Source organism: Pelophylax lessonae, assembly GCF_965119305.1.
Source record: "Pelophylax lessonae genome assembly, chromosome: 5".
Classification (NCBI taxonomy): Eukaryota; Metazoa; Chordata; class Amphibia; order Anura; family Ranidae; genus Pelophylax; species Pelophylax lessonae.
Window position 1 is genome coordinate 286,509,775 of NC_138772.1, and position 19,186 is coordinate 286,528,960.

The following is a 19,186-nucleotide window of genomic DNA, read 5'->3' on the forward strand; positions in this document are numbered from 1 at the left end:
GCATACACGGCATCTTTTTTGGCGTCTTCGGCCTGCTTCAGGCGGTGGAATGTGGTCTGGGAAGTGGCACTCATTAAGTCGGCTAACAGCGTCAGAGCGAAGGTTTTCTGGGGGGGGGGGGGCGGTCCTTGTTGGTTGATGAGGGTCTTGACAGTTTCTTCAATGAATTTTAGGAAGGAGATGGGGCTTTCAGTGGATTTGGTGTAGATAACATAAGCATTATAAAAGGCCAATTGAAATAAATAAATTGCAACTTTCTTGTATCAGAAACGGGACTTCCTTGTTGCTAAGTAGGGCTAAAGCATTTGGTCATTAAAATCCCCCCCCCCCCCCCCCCCATGTAAAGATTGTAATCCTGGACGCACGTTGGCTTTTGAACAGGACCTCTTCTTCTTCGAACCTCAACTGTGGTGTCATTATGGATGGTGGACATCATATAGACATTTCTATTATCCTTCCATCTCAAGGCCAGCACTTTGTTGTTTCTCAAGGCTGCTATTTCCCCCTTTCTCATTTTTTTATTCACTAAGGATTGTGGGAAGCCCTTCCTGTTCTTCCTGGTGGTTCCGCAGGCCAGGGTTTTTTCAAGGTAGAGATGTTTGAAAAGGGGCAGGCTGGTATAATAATTATCCAGGTATATGTGGTAACCTTTCCTCAGCAGTGGGTAAGCCAAGTCCCATACAACCTTTCCGTTTGTGCCCATGTAGGCCGGGCAATCAGGGGGATCGAGCTGCGAATCTCTTCCTTCATATATGCGGAACGCATACAGATATCCTGTAGCTCTGTCGCACAGTTTATAGAATTTGACCCCATATTTGGACCTTTTGCTCGGAATATACTGCTTTATTCCTAGCCGGCCTGTGAAATGTAGCAGGGACTCATCCACACATATATTTTGATCAGGGACGTAAAGTTCTGCAAAACTGGGGAAAAAAAATTTATAAGGGGGCGAATTTTATATAACTTGTCAAAAGTTGGATGATTTTGGGGGGGGGGCACTGGCTGTTGTCACTGAAATGAAGGAAGCGCATAATAATTTCATACCTGGACCTGGACATTAGGGAAGAATATATGAGCATACTGTGTATGGGGTGGGTGGACCAATAGGCATGTCCTTCTTTTTTTTTTTTTGTAACCCCCATGTTTATCGTGAGGCCCAAAAACATTTTGAACTCCTCCAAGGTCAAATCTCTCTACTCAAACGGACGGGAATAGGAAGATTGGGGGTTGTTTACAATAAACTGCTGGGCAATTGCAGAAAATTGGTGGGCAAAAAAATCAATTAACGTGAAATTCTCTGTATTGGCCTGCACACCTGGCTGTGCGGTGAAAGTGGGAGTATTTGCTCATCCCGAGTTGGAGGGCAGTCATCTTGGGTTGGCAAGAGCATCTGTGACACTCCAGTGCTGGTAGTAGGGGGATTTGAAATTGGGAGTGATACCGCAGCGCTGGTGATGGGCCTGGGCATTCGCTCCTGGGGTGTATCACTGGTGGCAGTGCTGGTACTGGGCCTGGGCATAGGATCCTGGGGTGTACTGCTGGTGGCAGTGCTGGTACTGGGCCTGGGCATAGGATCCTGGGGTGCATCCCTTGTGGCTGCCTGGTTTCCAGAGCGCCGTGCCCTTTTAGGAGGGATTCATTCTTCCTCCAAGTCCATCTCCGATCCGCTACTATTAGCGATTTCAAATTCCGAATTGGATTCGGATACTGATGAGAGCTCCCCGGTGCTCTCATCAGTCATGCAGAGGATCTGAAGCGCCTCCTCGCTGACTGCGGATGATCACTGATGGGTGGCAGGTGACTGATAGGTGGCAGGTGACGGTCACTGATGGGGTGACAGATGACGATGACTGATGGGTTGACAGATGCCGATGACTGATGGGGTGACAGGTGACTATTACTGATGGGGTGACAGGTGACGATGATTGATGGGGTGACAGGTGACGATGACTGATGGGGTGACAGATGACGATGACTGATGGGGTGACAGGTGACTATGATTGATGGGGTGACAGATGACGATCACTGATGGGGTGACAGGTGACGATGATTGATGGGGTGACAGATGACTATCGCTGATGGGGTGACAAGTGACGATGACTGATGGGGTGACAGATGACGATGACTGATGGGGTGACAGGTGACGGTGATTAATGGGGTGACAGATGACAGGCGATGGTCACCGATGGGTGACAGGTGCACCGCTGGCGGTACTGATGGCAGTCTCTGGTGACAGGTGCACTATATGGGTGGAGATTTCTGGGCACTGATGAGGTGACTGTTGGGTGACAGGTGCAATTGGGGGGGGGGGCTGATGACTGTATGGGGACAGGTTTTTTTTTGTGCTTTTACACTGACAGACACAGATCAGTAACTCACTGTTTCTGGCTCTGCTCTCCTCACACTGGAAACGGTGTGTGAAGGGAGAAGAGCTAGTAACAGTGAGTTACTGCTCAGTATTTACATTTGTGAACGGCTGTGAATGGATTCACAGCCGATCACGTGGTAAACAGCCACTGTCATTGGCTGTTTACCACTGTCGGTGACTAGCTGTGTTCATAGGGGACACAGCGCCACCGACATGACTGCGCTGTGCGCTCCCGATCGCGCATGCGCGGTTTTCTTCTGGGCTTTACTATTGTGATCGGCTGTGTGATTAGAACACAGCTGAATACGTGGAAAACAGCCATGCCCATTGGCTGTTTCCCCCCTGCCAGTGACGCGCTGTGTCTCTGGGACACGCCGCCACCGACAGTGCAGGGCGGCGCGCACACGATCGCACGCCTGCCCTGCCTGAATGGGCCGCCGTCATATGACGTCGGCCCAGAACAATGGCCGCACCGCTCCGCTCCGCCGTCATTTGACGGTGGGCGGACGGCAAGTGGTTAAAGATTCTTTGGCCAGGGGAATCCCAGGGGCCAGATAGATCAACCTTTGCAGGTCTAACACTGCCTTTTTGCAGCTTTTTCAAAGCAAGCAAAGAGTGCCCCATCTATGGGATGACACTTAGCAGGAACCAGCCAAAATTCGAACCATTAATAGGTAGGCTGAATGTACCAAGTTGATCGATCAATCAACTTGGCTACAACCAGCCTTCTGGATTCACTTCTGATTATCGTAGGCGGCTGCTATAGCCGCTAGCAATGATCACTGTCCTCTCCTGCCAGGAGAAGACAATCTCTCAGCAGGAGGGAGTGCCCAGTCAGCATTATGATGGGGGAATCTTGAAAATTTCTTTAAAAAAAATTTGCACCGTCTATGGACCATTTTTACTGGTACTATGTTTTTTTTTTTTTTAGTTGTTGTTATGATGATAGGTAGAAGATGATAATGGTGCAAATTTATTTGAAAGAAAATTGCCCCAACTATGGGCTGCCTAACTGGTACTATGTTTTTTTTTTTTTTTTTTTTAGTTGTTGTTATGATGATAGGTTGAAGATGATAATGATGCAAATTTCTTTGAAAGAAATTTGCACTGTCTATGGACTGCCTAACGTTAGCATTTTTACTGGTACAATGTTTTTTATTTCTATTTTTTTTAGTTGTTATGATGATAGGTTGAAGATGATAATGATGATAGGTTGAAGATGATAATGATACAAATTTCTTTAAAAAAAAAAATGCACTGTCTATGAGCTGCCTAACTTTAACATTTTTACTGGTACTATGTTTTTTTTTCTTTTCTTTCTTTTTTTTTTTCTTTTTTTGTTATGATGATAGGTTGAAGATGATAATTATGCAAATTTCTTTGATAGAAATTTGCCCCGTCTATGCATTTATATTGGTACTATGTTTTTTTTTTGTTTTGTTTTTTTTCTTATGATGATAGGTTGAAGGTGATAATGATGCAAATTTCTTTGAAAGAAATTTGCACCATCTATGGGCTGCCTAACTTTAGCATTTTTTCTAATACTATGTTCTTTTGTTTTTTTTTTTTGTTATTATGATAGGTTGAAGATGATAATGATGCAAATTTCTTTGAAAAAAATAGCACCATCTATGGGCTGCCTAACTTTAGCATTTTTACTGGTACTATTTTTTTTTTTTTTCTTTTTTTTTTTGTTGTTGTTATGATGATAGGTTGAAGATGATAATGATGCAAATTTCTTTGAAAGAAATCTGCACTATCTATGGGCTGACCAACTTTAGCATTTTTACTGGTACTATGATTTTTTTCTTTTTTTTTTTTTTTTCTTTGTTGTTATGATGATAGGTTAAAGATGATAATGATGATAGGTTGACGATGATAATGATGCAAATTTCTTTGAATGAAATTTTCCCCATCTATGGGCCGCCTTACTTTAGCATTTATACTGGTACTATGTTTTTTTTTGATATGATGATAGGTTGAAGATGATAATGATGTAAATTTATTTGAAAGAAATTTGCACCATCTATGGGCTGCCTAACTTTAGCATTTTTACTGATACTATGTTTTTTTTTTTTTTTTTAGTTATTATGATAGGTTGAAGATGATAATGATGATAGGTTGAAAGTGATAATGATGCAAATTTCTTTAAAAGAAATTTGCCCCATCTATGGGATGCCTAACTTTAGCATTTTTACTAATACTGTTTTTTTTTTTGTTTTTTGTATTTTTTATTTATTTATTTTTGTTATTATGATAGGTTGAAGATGATAATGATGATAGGTTGAAGATGATAATGATGAAAATTTTTTGAAAGAAATTTGCCCCATCTATGGACTGCCAAACTTTAGCATTTTTACTGATACTATGTTTTTTTTTTGTCATGATGATAGGTTGAAGATGATAATGATGATTGTTATTATGTTTTTGCTATTTTTTTCACACTGTTTACCAGTTAGGTAGACACAACTTGGTGATCATGAACACCTAAGGAAATAAATATTAGATTTGAGTGGAGATTCTTAGGAAGTGTATGAGTAAAAAGCTCTTTGTATGGGTGTAGCCTAGACACCAGCGAAGAAGGTGACAGCGATGAAGCAGCACAGCCCAGGGGACCTAAGTCGGTGAGTTCCCAGCCAGGACTATTTATAACAACCAATTAGAGGCATCTCCCAGCCAGCTTCATTCAAGACAAGCTGACACACAGGAGGTTTGTAAACACACACGTTCCCAGCACTGGGCTTACACAACTGAGCGACACTGAAGGTTACGTTCTACAGAACCATTCTGGATCTGGATTACACTCACTGGCACAAACGTCTGTGGAAAAAGGCAGAAATGCCTGAGAGAGAAGACTTTGAACTAAACGAAAGGTAACGAGCTGATGGTTTTATTTCTCTTCTCAGGTGGAGGCACAACGAGGAAGAAAACACACAAGGACATTGTTGTTTTAATAACATGTTCTCTAGCAGGGTGCAGTTTGCTGATGGCACATACGGGTTTAGATTTAATCGCTATGTTGCAGGAACATAACAGATCAACTACCAAGGAAACAAACTGACAAGATATTTTCTAAACATTTTTGCTGACTTGATAACTCCTTCGTAAAACATAAGTTTAAAGTAGACAAAGATCAAACCAGCTGGCCTGATAATCTACAGTCACTACATAAATATAAATTGGGGGGGTTCCTAAATCTGGAGCAGATGTGCATGGCAACCAATACGCTTCTAGCTTCAGCTTGTTCAGTTAAGCTTTAAAAATGAAAGCTAGAAGCTGATTGGTTGCCAAGCACATCTGCTTCAGATTCTAGCCGCTCCAGTCTTAGGGGTTGTTTTACACAAAAAATAATATAGCTTAAAGAAGACACTATGGAGTTGATTTACTCAATTCAAATAGGCTGTGCACTTTGCAAAGTGCAGTTGCACTCTGGAAGAGCAGTTGTTCCAGAGCTTAGTAAATGAGGGGAAGCTCTACTGACTTCCATCATCCAGTCATGTGCTAACAAAAATGCTGTTTTTTAAATTCTCTTTGCACGTGATTTTGGTAGCTTCATGAGCTTTATCTCGTTTATTAAGCTCTGGAGCAACTGCACTTTGCAAAGTACACAGGCTATTTGAATTTAGTAAATCAACCCCTTAGTGTCTTTTTTAAGTTATATAGTAAAACAAAAAGAATATGGTGTGACAATTGCCAAATATGTTGTTATTGTAGTCTACGGATTGGAGTATATCATTTTTTTTCCTTGATGTTAAAGCCTTTGTTACCCCAACACTTCATATTCCCTGATACGTGCCTGCTGTAATATTTATTGTGTAAGAAAGTCTCCTGTTCTCTTTGTATCGCTTCCTTTGTGTGAAATGCCTGGTGTTCCTGCTAGTCCCTCTGCTTTTCTATTAAAAACCGGCCATACTAAGCAGGAGAGCACAGCCTGGTCAGTTCTCTAGCTGTGCTGAAAACTCAGCCAGCTCTCCTCCAATGATGAGGCTTATCCTGACACGCCTCCCCTGCACAGCCATTTACTGGGAAGCTCAGTGTGCTGCTGCTTGTCTTCCCCCCCAGCTCTCATGCAGCTGAGAACAGAGAGAATGTGATAATTTATAAAAAAAAAAAAGGGAAAAAATATATTTATAATGTTTTTGTTTATATCTATACAAAAATGTTTGCCTTTCATTTCTATTTTGAATGGGTTGCTTTACAAGGTGATTGTTTTCACATGGGCGATCCGATCCGCCTGTCAGTTTTTCAGGCGGACCTGATCGGATGCTCCATACATCCCTATGGAGCAGCGGGTTTCAGCGGAGACATCTCCGCTGCTATCCGATTCCGATCCTGTCCGTGAAATCCGGACGGATGGAAACCCTATTTTCCATCCGTCTGGAGGATCGGATCGGAACGGATGATAACTGAAATCTCATTTGATCCCCCCATAGAGGAGAGCGGGGCTTTGCCAGCTCCGTCTCCGCACACAGAGCAGAGACGGAGCTGTCATCCTCCTACTCAGTGGGGATCGGCGGATCGGTCCCCCGCTGAGCAGAACGGACTCCGTCGGGCGGTGCACCCGCGTGAAAGGGGCCAAACTGATACCTTGTTTTCACCCATCGTATATCAAGTCATTGGAAAGAAGATGAAGATTATTTATTCACACACACCGATCACACATACCATTATGACTACTGACAGATAATGTAAATAAGATTTGTTATCTCGTTAAAAGACACATGATATATTAGGCAGCAAGTGAACATGTTTTCCCTGAAGTTTATGTGCTGATAGCAGAAAAAATGGGCAAGCATAAGCCCCCGTTCACACTGGGGCGACCTGTGAGGCGACCTGGTCGCCTCACAGGTCGCCGCAGGTCGCCTCCCATAGGGAAGCTGCGGACCCATTCTGATAGGAGCGACACAAGTCGCTCCGACTCAGAAAAAGGGTCCGGAGCTTCTTTGGGGCGACCAGGAGGCGACCGCCATAGACTTCAATGTTATGAAGTCCGTGGCGGCCGCTCCGAGGTCGCGGCGCGCTGCTCGCACCGCGACCTCGGAGGTCGCGGTCCGAAGTAGCGTCACCCCAGTGTGAACGGGGGCTAAGGGTTTAAGCAACTCTGACAAGGGACAAATTGTAATGGCAAGATGTCTGGGTTAGAGCAACTTCAAAATTTCAGCTGTTGTGGCATGTTCCCAGCCCGTAGTGGTCAGGATCTACCAAAAGTGGTCCAAGCAAGGAAACCAGCAACAGGGTCATGGGAGGCCAAGGCTCATTGATGCATGTGGGGAAGAAGGGCTGGCCCGTCTACTCCAATCCAGTAGAAGAGCTACTGTAGCTCAGATTGCTAAAAAAAAGTCAATGCTGGTTCCGATAGAAAGGTGTCAGAACACACAGTGCATCGTTGTGTAGACACAGACTGGTCAGAGTGCCTAGGTTAAATCATGTCCACGGCCAGAAGCTCTTACAATGGGCATGTGAGCATCAGAACTGGACCAGGGAGCAATGGAAGAAGGTGTCTCTGAGTCCTCCTAATTCTCCACATCTCAATCCAAGCGAGCATCTGTGGGATGTGCTGGTAAAAAAAGTCTGATCCATGGAAGGACCTACCTCATAACTTACAGGACCTAAAGGATCTGCTACTGATGGCTTGGTGCCAGATACAACAGCATACCTTCAGAGATATAGTGGAGTCCATGCTTCAACAGGGCAGGGCTGTTTTGGCATATATTAGGTGGGTGGTCATAATGTTATGGCTGTTCGGTGTATCCTCAAAGCAAAAGCTTGAAGTATTCCAATGTCTTTATTGAAAACCTCAATCAGTCCAGTAGCATGGTGATTGCATGCTGCTCTGCAAGGTTATGGCCATACTACTGGATTGATCAACGTTTTCAATAAAGACATTGGAATACTGTAAACTTTGGCTTTTCTATATATGTTAGGACTGAAATGAAAATGATATGAATGTGTCATATACATGAAAAATATTTTTATATGCATGGTTTCACCAAAAACTAACAAGAATACTTCATAAAACTGCAGAGTGGTGTTTTCCTTAAAGCTGAAGCTCAGGATTTTTTTTTTTTTCATACTTATGTTGACCTAGCTTTAGTAGCTTGGCTCCATGTAAGTATCTATATGTGATATCCAGGTTTCCACTGGAGAAGCTGACAATCACTGTAGTAGTCAGTACAGTACAAATATCACTGCCACTGGAGAAGCTGACAATCACTGTAGTAGTCAGTACAGCACTACTATCACTACCACTGGGGAAGCTGACAATCACTGTAGTAGTCAGTACAGTACAAATATCACTGCCACTGGGGAAGCTGACAATCACTGTAGTAGTCAGTACAGTACAAATATCACTGCCACTGGGGAAGCTGACAATCACTGTAGTAGTCAGTACAGTACTACTATCACTGCCATGGGGGAAGCTGACAATCACTGTAGTAGTCAGCACTACTACAGTGATTGTCACAAGTTTCTGGGTTCTCTCAGTCTCCACTTCATCCAATTGGAGAACTCTTTGTATTCATTGAAAAAAATACAAGGCATTCTATGAATTGCAGAGGTGACCCTTGTGTTTAATGTGCTGAGGAGAAGCAGCTTGCACAGAACGTAGAAGATAGCGGCTCTCACTATATGTAGAGAAAACTACTTCAGTGATTGTCAGCTTCCACGGCCTTTGGTCATTTGGATATCACATATGGATACTTACACTGAGACAATCTCAATATGTATTTAAAAAAATATTTCAGCGTTAAAGAATTTGCATACTTTGCAGATAATTGCATTGGTTGCTTTGAGCATTAGAATACCTCATATTTTCAGATATTTTATACATGTTCAGGTGGTTACTTAGAATTTAACAATGTATCAGCAGCTGTGTGCTAGTTGAAGACAGATTGTGCTGGGGAGTGCTGTTACCTGACCACCTGCAAGTATTCCCATAGTGGTTACAACGCATACCCGGTAATTTATAATCTATCATTATGTGTCAGCCAACCCAGATGTCGATGAAATGTCATTGACCTCATTAGTAGTGGCACCCTAACTATATGCAGCTGTCCTTTGACTAGGTCTGCTTGATCTTTTCCTCTGGATCAGTGGTGTACATAGTACCCATATGGCAGGTTAGGAATAGTGAGAGGCTAAAAGAGTTAAAGTTGTCACACATGTATCCATATTATTATTCCAAACAAACAAAAGATTTCTCAGCCAGCCTGCAAAACAACCAAACTGACTCTGTCTAAGTCCTGGTTCACACTGAGGTGACCTGTGAGGCGACCTGGTCGCCTCACAGGTCGCCGTAGGTTGCCTCCCATAGGGAAGCTGCGGACCCGTTCTAATAGGAGCGACACAAGTCGCTCCGACTTAGAAAAAGGGTCCGGAGCTTCTTTGGGGCGACCAGGAGGCGACCGCCTTCAATGTTATGAAGTCCGTGGGGGCCGCTCCGAGGTCGCGGTGCGAAGTAGCGTCGCCCCTATGTGAACGGGGCCTTACAGTTACATTAAAAGCAGAGGGTTTTGTTTGCACACATTTGCAAATATATGCTTAAACTACAGTGTCTACGTCAAGGGACCTCTGTATATACTGTGGTCCTAACTCTAAATTTCCAGAGCCTCCATATTTGGAGCACATATAAGAATGGATATATTAAGGGCAGGTGTGCCCTGAGGGAGCCAACAAACAAAATGGCCCCTCAGTGCCTGGAGAGAGACAACAAACAAAATGGCCCCTCAGTGCCTGGAGAGAGACAGCAAACAAAATCGCCCCTCAGTGCCTGGAGGGAGACAGCAAACAAAATGGCCCCTCAGTGCCTGGAGAGAAACAGCAAACAAAATCGCCCCTCAGTGCCTGGAGGGAGACAACAAACAAAATGGCCCCTCAGTGCCTGGAGGGAGACAACAAACAAAATGTTCCCTCAGTGCCTGGAGGGAGCCCATCCCTCATTAGAAGCACAGTGGCAGCGAAGGCATACAGTGCGTCTCTGCACCAAATTCAACCAACTGTACAAAAAAGTGGCAACCACCCCAACCTATAAGTGGCCTTTGCAGAAAGGTGCACATGGAAGGGCAATGCACATGACAAACAAACAAAAGATATTTTATTTCTTTGTGATGTACATTGCCCTTCCATGTACACCTTGCTGCAAAGGCCTGTTATAGATTGGGGTGGTTGCCACATTTATGTACAGTTGATCCATATTATTATTCAATCAAATTATGGAATTGAATAAGAATTATAAACCACAGACTCTGCATTCAATCAATTTAGCTTTTGGTCAGTTTCAGCACTGGCAAGGTGACTGGCCACAGTAGAATTCTACCAATTACTTCTGATCGATAAAACAAATACCTGCATGTGTGTCTGACAAGCGACCATTATACAGATCAATTAAATGATCGTTTTCAATAGATTGTTTCTGATAGATTGTATTTTCATTGGATACCATATGTGTTGCATCATTCAATATTAAATTGATACAGGTATGGTCACCTTTACCAAGAGCATGGTGCATACAGATAGACTCAGGTAGCCCCCCCTAGAGTCAGCAGTCAGACATGTTTACCCACTGACTGGTGTGATCTTTCAAGAGACTGGACTGTCTAGGTTTTCGTTTTCACATTCTGTATTCTGATCTCTTCTTCATATTCAGCTCCTCAGCTCTGTTCATACTGACGTGAACATGAGAGGAACTGCTACTTTGAGTTGATGAAGCATGTTAAGCTGTGTAATTTATATCACTGGCCTACAATTATTTGAAAGATTTTGTTGCTTTTGTTCCAAACACAATCATGACTATTCAGACATACAAATAATGCTAATGAAGAATCCAGTCTAACTGCTGCTGTATTATTTCCCAGAATCCCTGTTTTCTGTATCGTATCGACCACTTGCCGACCACCTGCCGCAGTTATACGGTGGCAGGTGTCTGCGAATCGCCGTACCTGTACAGGGGTTCGCGGGAGCGACCCTGGGAGGGGGGGGGGGGCGTGCCAGTGGGAAAGCCGATCCATGGGGCTGGCGGCTGCGATTGCCGCCGGGTTCCCGCGATCACTCCCCATGAAGAGAGAACAGCGGTCTGCTGTTGTAAACACAGCAGGCCATTGTTTTCTCAGCTATCAACACAGAGCTCCTGTGTTCCTCCTATTTAGGAACACAGGTCTCTATGCTGATTTCACAAGCCCCCTCCCCCCACACACACAGTTAGAAAACACCCCCTAAGCTCACATTTAACTCTTTGATCGCCCCTGGGTTAGCCCCTTCCCTGCCAGTGGCATTAGTACAGTAACAGTGCATATTTTTAGCACTGATTACTGTAGTAATGTCACTGGTCCCCCCCAAAAGTGTCAAAAATGTCAGTTAGGGATCCGATCTGTCCACCGCAATGTCGTAGTCCCGCTACAAATAGTTGACTGCCACCATTACTAGTAAGAATAAAAATGGCGTAAATCTTTCCTCTAGTTTGAAGACGTGATAACTTTTGTGCAAACCAATCAAAATGCGCTTACTGGGATTTTTTTTTACCAAAAAATATGTAGCAGAATAGAAATTGTTTAAAATGATGAAAAAATTTGATGTTTTAATTTTTGTTTTTGGGAATGTTATATAGCAGAAAGTGAAAAATATAGTTTTTATTTTTTTTTAGAATTGTCGCTCTTTCTTTGTTTATAGCACAAAAAATAAAAATCGCACAGGTGATCAATTACCACCAAAAGAAAGCTCTATATGTGGGAAAAATTGGGTACAGCATTACACTATTGCGCAATTGCCTGTTAAAGTAACGCAGTGCCGATTCGCAAAAAATGGCCTGGTCATTAGGGGGAAGATCTTCCGGTCCAGAAGTGGTTTATGTAACCAGTAGCTTTATGCAGCATTTACAGTCCGGTCCATAAATATTGGGACATTGACACAATTCTAATCTTTTTGGCTCTGTACACCACCGGCAATGGATTTGAAATGAAACAAACAAGATGTCCTTTAACTGCAGGTTTTCAGCTTTAATTTGAGGGTATTTACATCCAAATCAGGTGAACGGTGTAGAAATTACAACAGTATCACATCCATGTGGTTATGAGTAAGCGATCATTCGTATCGTGAAACGCGTCAACCTGACATGTCTGTCATGCACTGTCTGTACGAATTTATCTATGAGGAATAAAGGATACCATTGATTTCAATTTTGCCTTGAGTGCGGTCCTACTTCTTGGATGTTTCACTACAGTCACAGACAGCATCATTCCTTCCTGCTTTGGCACCGATATTTTGTGAGTACACTTGTGAGCAGTTGTATTGTCACTGGTCCCCCCAAAAGTGTCAAAAATGTCAGTTAGGGGTCCGATCTGTCTGCCACAATGTCGCAGTCCTGCTAAAAATTGCAGATTGCCGTCATTACTAGTAAAAAAAAAAAACAAATGACAAATCTTTCCCCTAGTTTGTAGACGAGATAACTTTTGCACAAACAAATCAAAATACGCTTAGCCCCCGTTCACATAGAGGCGACCTGTGAGGCGACCTGGTCGCCTCACAGGTCGCCGCAGGTCACCATCCATAGGGAAGCTGCGGACCCGTTCTAATAGGAGCGACACAAGTCGCTCCGACTTAGAAAAAGGGTCCGGAGCTTCTTTGGGGCGACCAGGAGGCGACCGCCATAGACTTCAATGTTATGAAGTCTGTGGCGGCCGCTCCGAGGTCGCGGCGCGCTGCTCGCACCGCGATCTCGGAGGTCGCCACCCGAAGTCGGATCGCCCCTATGTGAACGGGGGCTTATTGGGATTTTTTTTACCATAAATATGTAGCAGAATACAAATTGGCCTAAAAGGATGAAAAAAAAATAGATTTTTAATTTTTATTTGGGGGGGGGCGTGTTATATAACAGAAAGTGAGTTTTTTTAATTTTTTTTCCAGAAAAAATAAAAAAAAAATTTCATCCGCTGACATCCGCAATCCCATAGACATGCATTATGTCCGTATATCACCCGCAAACGGATGGGGTGATTTACGGACATGCGGAACGTCCATGTGAAAGAGCCCTTACTTTGAGAATTCATTGTACCCTTAATATGAGGCATTAACACTTTTCCCCTTCCTGCCATTAACCCTTGAGCCTAACCTCTATTATCAAACAAAACCCTTTTTCACTTTCTGCTATATAACATTCCCCCCCCCAAAAAAAAAAAAATCTATTTTTTTTCATCCTTTTAGGCCAATTTGTATTCTGATACATATTTTTGGTAAAAAAAAAAAAAAAAAATCCCAATAAGCGTATTTTGATTAGTTTGCGCAAATAAAATCCTCCTACTTGAAGTGACAGTTTTGTACTGAAACATACCAGCGTCATGCTGACAGCAGCCAAAACTAGGGATATGACCTTAGGGATAAGGTTATGCCAGTTTAGTCAGCTTGCACTTTCTAACATTTTTTTTTTTAGTAAAAAAAGTGGCATAGTATTAATGCTGGCAAAGGTAATAATAACCATTTAAACAATTCCTAACATGCAAGTGTGACCGGCTCTCAGTGGAGCCGGTTCACGCAGGTCCAGGACGGCCACGGAGTTGACTGAAAAAGGGTCCTGTGTGTGTTTGAGGTTGGTTCAGGTGTGAAATTCAGGAAAAAATTCAGACTTGAACACACACGCACCGGACCCCAGGCACGAACCCGCAGCTCTCAAATATGTGAACCCAGCCTTAGGGCTCTTTCACACGGTTCGCCTCCATAGGCGGATCCGTGCTGCTCAGCGGGGATCGATCCGCCGATCCCCGCTGAGCCGGCGGATGACAGCTCCGTCTCCACTTGCAGTGTGGAGAGGGAGGTGTCACAGCCCCCACTGCTCTCTATGGGGGATCGGATGAGAGCGGACCGCCTGTCCGCTCTCATCCGATCCCATCCGATCCCCAGGACGGATGGAAAATAGGGTTTCCATCTGTCCGGATTTCACGGACAGGATCGGATGCGGATGGCAGCGGGTGTCAGCGGACATGTCACCGCTGACATCCGCTGCTCCATAGGGCTGAATGGGCATCCAAACAGATGCGCCTAAAAAACTGACAGGCGGATCTGATCGGAAAAACCCGTGTGAAAGAGCCCTTAAAGCGGAGTTCCGGCCACAAAAATAAATTTTCAATGAAAATACCCCCGGGACAGTCAGGGCTAGTACATTCCACAATGGATAGCCTCTGATCTGTCCCGGGTCGCACTTACCTTTTAGAAGAAATACTTACCTTAAAAATTTCTTCTCCAGCGCTGCCATCTCGGATGTGGGCAGCTGAAGCCAGCGCGATCCTCTTCTGGGTCCTCTTCCGTGTCCTCTTCTCCCAGAATGCGCCTGCACCGGCCCCGCTCGTCACTTCCGGTGTGCGGGCGTCATCCCTCCACAGCTTCTGGGCATGCCCAGAAGCTGTTTAGCAGGGAATGAGGCGCTGCAGCGGAAGTGCCGGAAGGCCGGTGCAGGCGCATTGATTCCTGAGAGCGATGACGTTCAGCTCCCAGGAATCAATGCAAAGAGGAAGTGAGGACGCAGGCTGCAGAGGGAGGAAGTGGAAGAAAGGTGAGTATATTTTTCTGAAATAACAAGGTAAGTAAAAAAAAAAAAATCGTAATTATCCATTTCTTTTTCAGGTGACTAGAAGCAAGCGGATGGCCCAAAATCGACTATGTCGATTTTGTGGCCGGAACTCTGTTTAAATATCCTTGCTTTTAAGATATGGCTTCACTTGCTTTTGTAATTAAATTTGCTCATGGTTACCCCACTTATTGAGAATTTAGGGCATTTTTGTGTTTTTTGGACACTTGGGGGCTGATATCCTAAAATCAAATAGACATGTTGCAAGGGAATTGTCACTTTGCAAGGGAACTTTCCCTTAGCTTAGTGAGTGAGGTGAAACTCTTGGACTTCCTTCATCCAATCATGTGCAAGCAAATATTTTTTTGTGTTCCTTGCATGTGATTGGGTATTCTTTTTTGAACTGGGAATGTATCTATTTGTGCATGAAAAAAGCAGTCATCTGTCCTGAGCCATTGCTGAACTCTACTTAGCGTTGTATTCAGGTCGTTTGTCCATTGCATGTTGTTTTCCTGCACTAAACCATGGTTACTAACTTCCCCAGAATCACACTTACGTAATTCTTTAAACCCATAAACCCCATGTTATCAATTGTGCTTACCGCAAACTCATAAACATATTTAACTACATCTGGATAAATGAAAGCTGTTTAAGGCAATTATAGAGGAAATAGTTGATAACATTCAATAAATCAATTTAGATACTTGGAAAAGTCCAGCTCTCCAGTTACTGTAAGTGCAAGTCCTACAGGTACATACTGAGAATATGATCTCAAACTACCTCTAATCTGTGTATGACACAGATTTTTGGAATAAAATTGATTCATATTTTTCTGCCAGACTCCTCATGCGTGTGAAATAACGTAACAACTGGGTTGAGAAAAGATCACAAGACTATAGACACACGGCAGTCAATGCATACATGTTCTGGTCAACTGATATAAGGAAAAACATTGGTTGTTTGGGACGGACTTTCCTTAAAGAGGTTGTAAACTCGTTCAAAAATTTTTTTTTTTTTTTACAACCTGCAAGAGAAAGACATAATGAGCTAGTATGCATCGCATACTAGCTCATTATGAAATACTTACCTTAGAACGAGCCCCCGCCGTGCCGCTCTCTTACCTGTATGACGAGCGACATGTTCAGTCGCCCGTCTTCCGGGATCGCGGCATCCGGCCATCTGATTGGCCGGAGCCGCGGTGACGTCACTCCCGCGCACGCGCGCGGGAGCCGACGGTCACGGCACGGGGCTCTGAAGGAACGGCACAATCAGCCGTTCCTTCAGAGCGCATGCGCCAGTGACGTCACTGGCTGCATTAAGGGTAAATATCTTCTAAACCGTACATGTTTAGGAGATATTTACAGTACCTATAGGTAAGCCTTATCATAGGCTTACCTATAGGTACAACTTCCTGAGGAGGGTTTACTTCCTTTTTAATGATTGTTTCTGTCCCGTCCCGTCCCGTCCCCCCGCCCCCCGCTATGGAACCATCAGTGCCTGTTTTCATCCAAACTGATTGTACATATTTACGAGAATATATTTTACACGATAACATTTGTGAAAGGTGACTCTTCTGACCACTGACTCATCTCAGTAGCTTTATTCTCAATAATAAGTGCAGAGATAAGACAGAAACACAGTTCTTTGGAAGATTGTCTTTCAATTATAAGATCTTGGTGCCAAAGAGGCAGCTTTCAACTGATGTTAGTAAATATGGTATTCTATGCTTGATAAGTGTTAGGCATTAGGATATACAGTATCTCTCAAAAGTGAGTACACCCCTCACATTTTTGTAAATATTTTATTATATCTTTTCATCTGACAACACTGAAGAAATTACACTTTGCTACAATGTAAAGTAGTGAGTGTACAGCTTGTATAACAGTGTAAATTTGCCATCCCCTCATAATAACTCAACACACAACCATTAATGTCTAAACCACTTTGTTTTTTGTTATAAAATGTAGCAAACAGGTAATTTTTCTCCTGATGTGTGCTGATGAGGCTTCACTGATGGACACTGATAGGCTGCACTGATGGGCAATGATAGGTTACACTGATGGACACTGATGGGGTGGCACTAGTGGGAACTGATGAGCAGGTCATTCAAACAACACAGGAAGAGCCGCTCAGGTGAGGCACAAATACTCAGGTGGCTGGTCGGATCCGCCATCCAGTAATCAAGTATCCAAGGAGAAAAAGTGACCGCACTCAGAGGAAAATTAACTTGAAGTGTTTATTCCCATTCATGAAAAACAACTGTGCATCAAACAGACATGGGCATGGTTCACGCGTTTCACGACCCTGTGGGTTGCTTACTCATAACACATTATGAGTAAGCGACCCACAGAGTCGTGAAACGCGTTAACTGATGAGCAGGCACTGATGAGGAGGCACTAATAGGTGGTACTGAAGGGCAGTGATAGGTGGCACAGATGTGAACTAATATTCGGCACTGATAGACACTGGTAGGTGGCACTGATGGGCAGTGATAGGCAGCATTGGTGGCCACTGATAGGCAGCACTGGTGGGACTGCACTGATAATCAGTGCCCTAATTATCAGTGTAGATGTCCCTTTCACACAAGCTCATTATTGGTTCTCCTCATGCTTTCAGCATGAGGAAAGGAATGCTGATAACCGGCTTGTGTTTACATCGTGATCAGCTGTCATTGAACACAGGTGATCATATGGCAAAGGGCCGCTGTGATTGGCCCTTTACCCTGAAGGACGCATTGATCACAGAGCACGCCGCCGCAACGCAATCACAGAAGGATGTCCATGTACACCCTCCTGGCAAATAAAGCCTGTGCTGTAGCCGTCTTTTGGCTATAGCGTGGGCAGGAAGTGGTTAAACATTTTATCTTGTCTTTTGTTTTCACAACTTTTAATTGCTTTCTAAAAATGTTTAAAAACAGTCAGAACAACCCATGTCACAATCGCAGAGATTGATTACGGTGATTGATTTACCTGCAGTGTCACAATCACTGTTTATGAATATGCCCCTAGTCACTAGTGAAACTTCAGATGAAAACCCTTTAAAAAACTTACGTAGAACATTTCACAATAAAACAATAAACAATGTGCAAAGTGCATTAACACATTCGAATCAATTGCCAGTTATCTTTGTATGTTCTGACAACTCTAAACTAATACAACTTAAAATCTTATCAAATAATATGGATTACTGTTTTTTCATCATTGCTTTTCGCACTGCCTGACTATATAAGCAAGACTGGCCTTTCTCTATTTACTTTAGGTTATGTAAGTGAGGGTAGGTGTCCTGTACATGGCTCAGTGCTTATGTCTGTTTGTACAAGAATAACCCTTCCAAAGCAGCAGGTTGACACACAAGCCATCACATGTTAGTGTTCTCTTGGAAAAACTGGTCAGCATCCAGGAGCTTCCCCAAGTTTAGCATACTCGTGTTATCTCCAGGAAACCTACTTTGTTTTTGCAGGTTTACTTATTGAGACTTTTGTTAGACCGATTTATTTATGGGACTTCTAAATTGTGCCTGCTGTGCCATTTACGCTCCTTGGAGGTACATATATTTAGTTTTACAGCTGGATGTTGGATTGAACCACCAGTAAGATAATCAAGAACTGTATCTTAGCATAATTGAAGACTATACAAAATTGTTCACTAAACCAGATCAAGAGAAAGTAATTCCATACAACTAAACCTTATCTGTTTACCAGTTATAACTTTAGTATTATAATCCCATGCTGACTTTTGTCAACTGGCTTTCCACAACTGAAATGATAGCTTACCAAATGCTGTAATTATCCATGTGCAATGCAGTTTTCCTTTGCTAGAAAGCTATCCAGCATGGAAAGTTTTCCATAAGCGAACAAAACTTAATTTTAAATGTGTTTTTTGTTCGTAAAGCGCAAGTCCTTGGCACAAAAGAATCCTGTTTTATTCCTCAGGAACTCCATATCATTTAAATCATAGGCCTGGATGACATTTATAGGGGTTTTGACCAAAATTAGTTGACTAAATGATGGAAAGAGAATGCTCTGATGATTTTTTTTTTTTTAGAATTTCTGTAGAACATTTAACCACTTGCCTACTGTGCACTTAAACACCCTTCCCATCCAGGCCAATTTTCAGCTTTCAGCGCTCTCACACTTTGAATGACAATTGCGCGGTCATGCTACACTGTACCCATATGACATTTTTATCATTTTTTTCACACAAATAGAGCTTTCTTTTGGTGGTATTTAATCATCTCTGGGTTTTTTATTTTTTACAAAAAAAAGAAAA

The 19,186-nt window shown here is 43.1% G+C and overlaps 1 protein-coding gene across 2 annotated transcripts in view; it reads left to right on the plus strand.

The window, feature by feature from the left end:
- RETREG1 (reticulophagy regulator 1) overlaps nt 1-19,186 on the plus strand; it is a 177,312-nt gene that overhangs the window by 120,806 nt on the left and 37,320 nt on the right. The window contains exon 1 of one of the 2 annotated variants that reach the window (XM_082258411.1): nt 5,045-5,241. The exons of the other annotated variant lie outside the window; for it this stretch is intronic. Within the exon in view, the coding sequence (XP_082114537.1) occupies nt 5,207-5,241 (35 nt within the window). The 5' untranslated portion in view covers nt 5,045-5,206. Of the gene's footprint in view, nt 1-5,044; nt 5,242-19,186 lie in introns of those variants that run through there. 2 annotated transcript variants of the gene reach the window in all.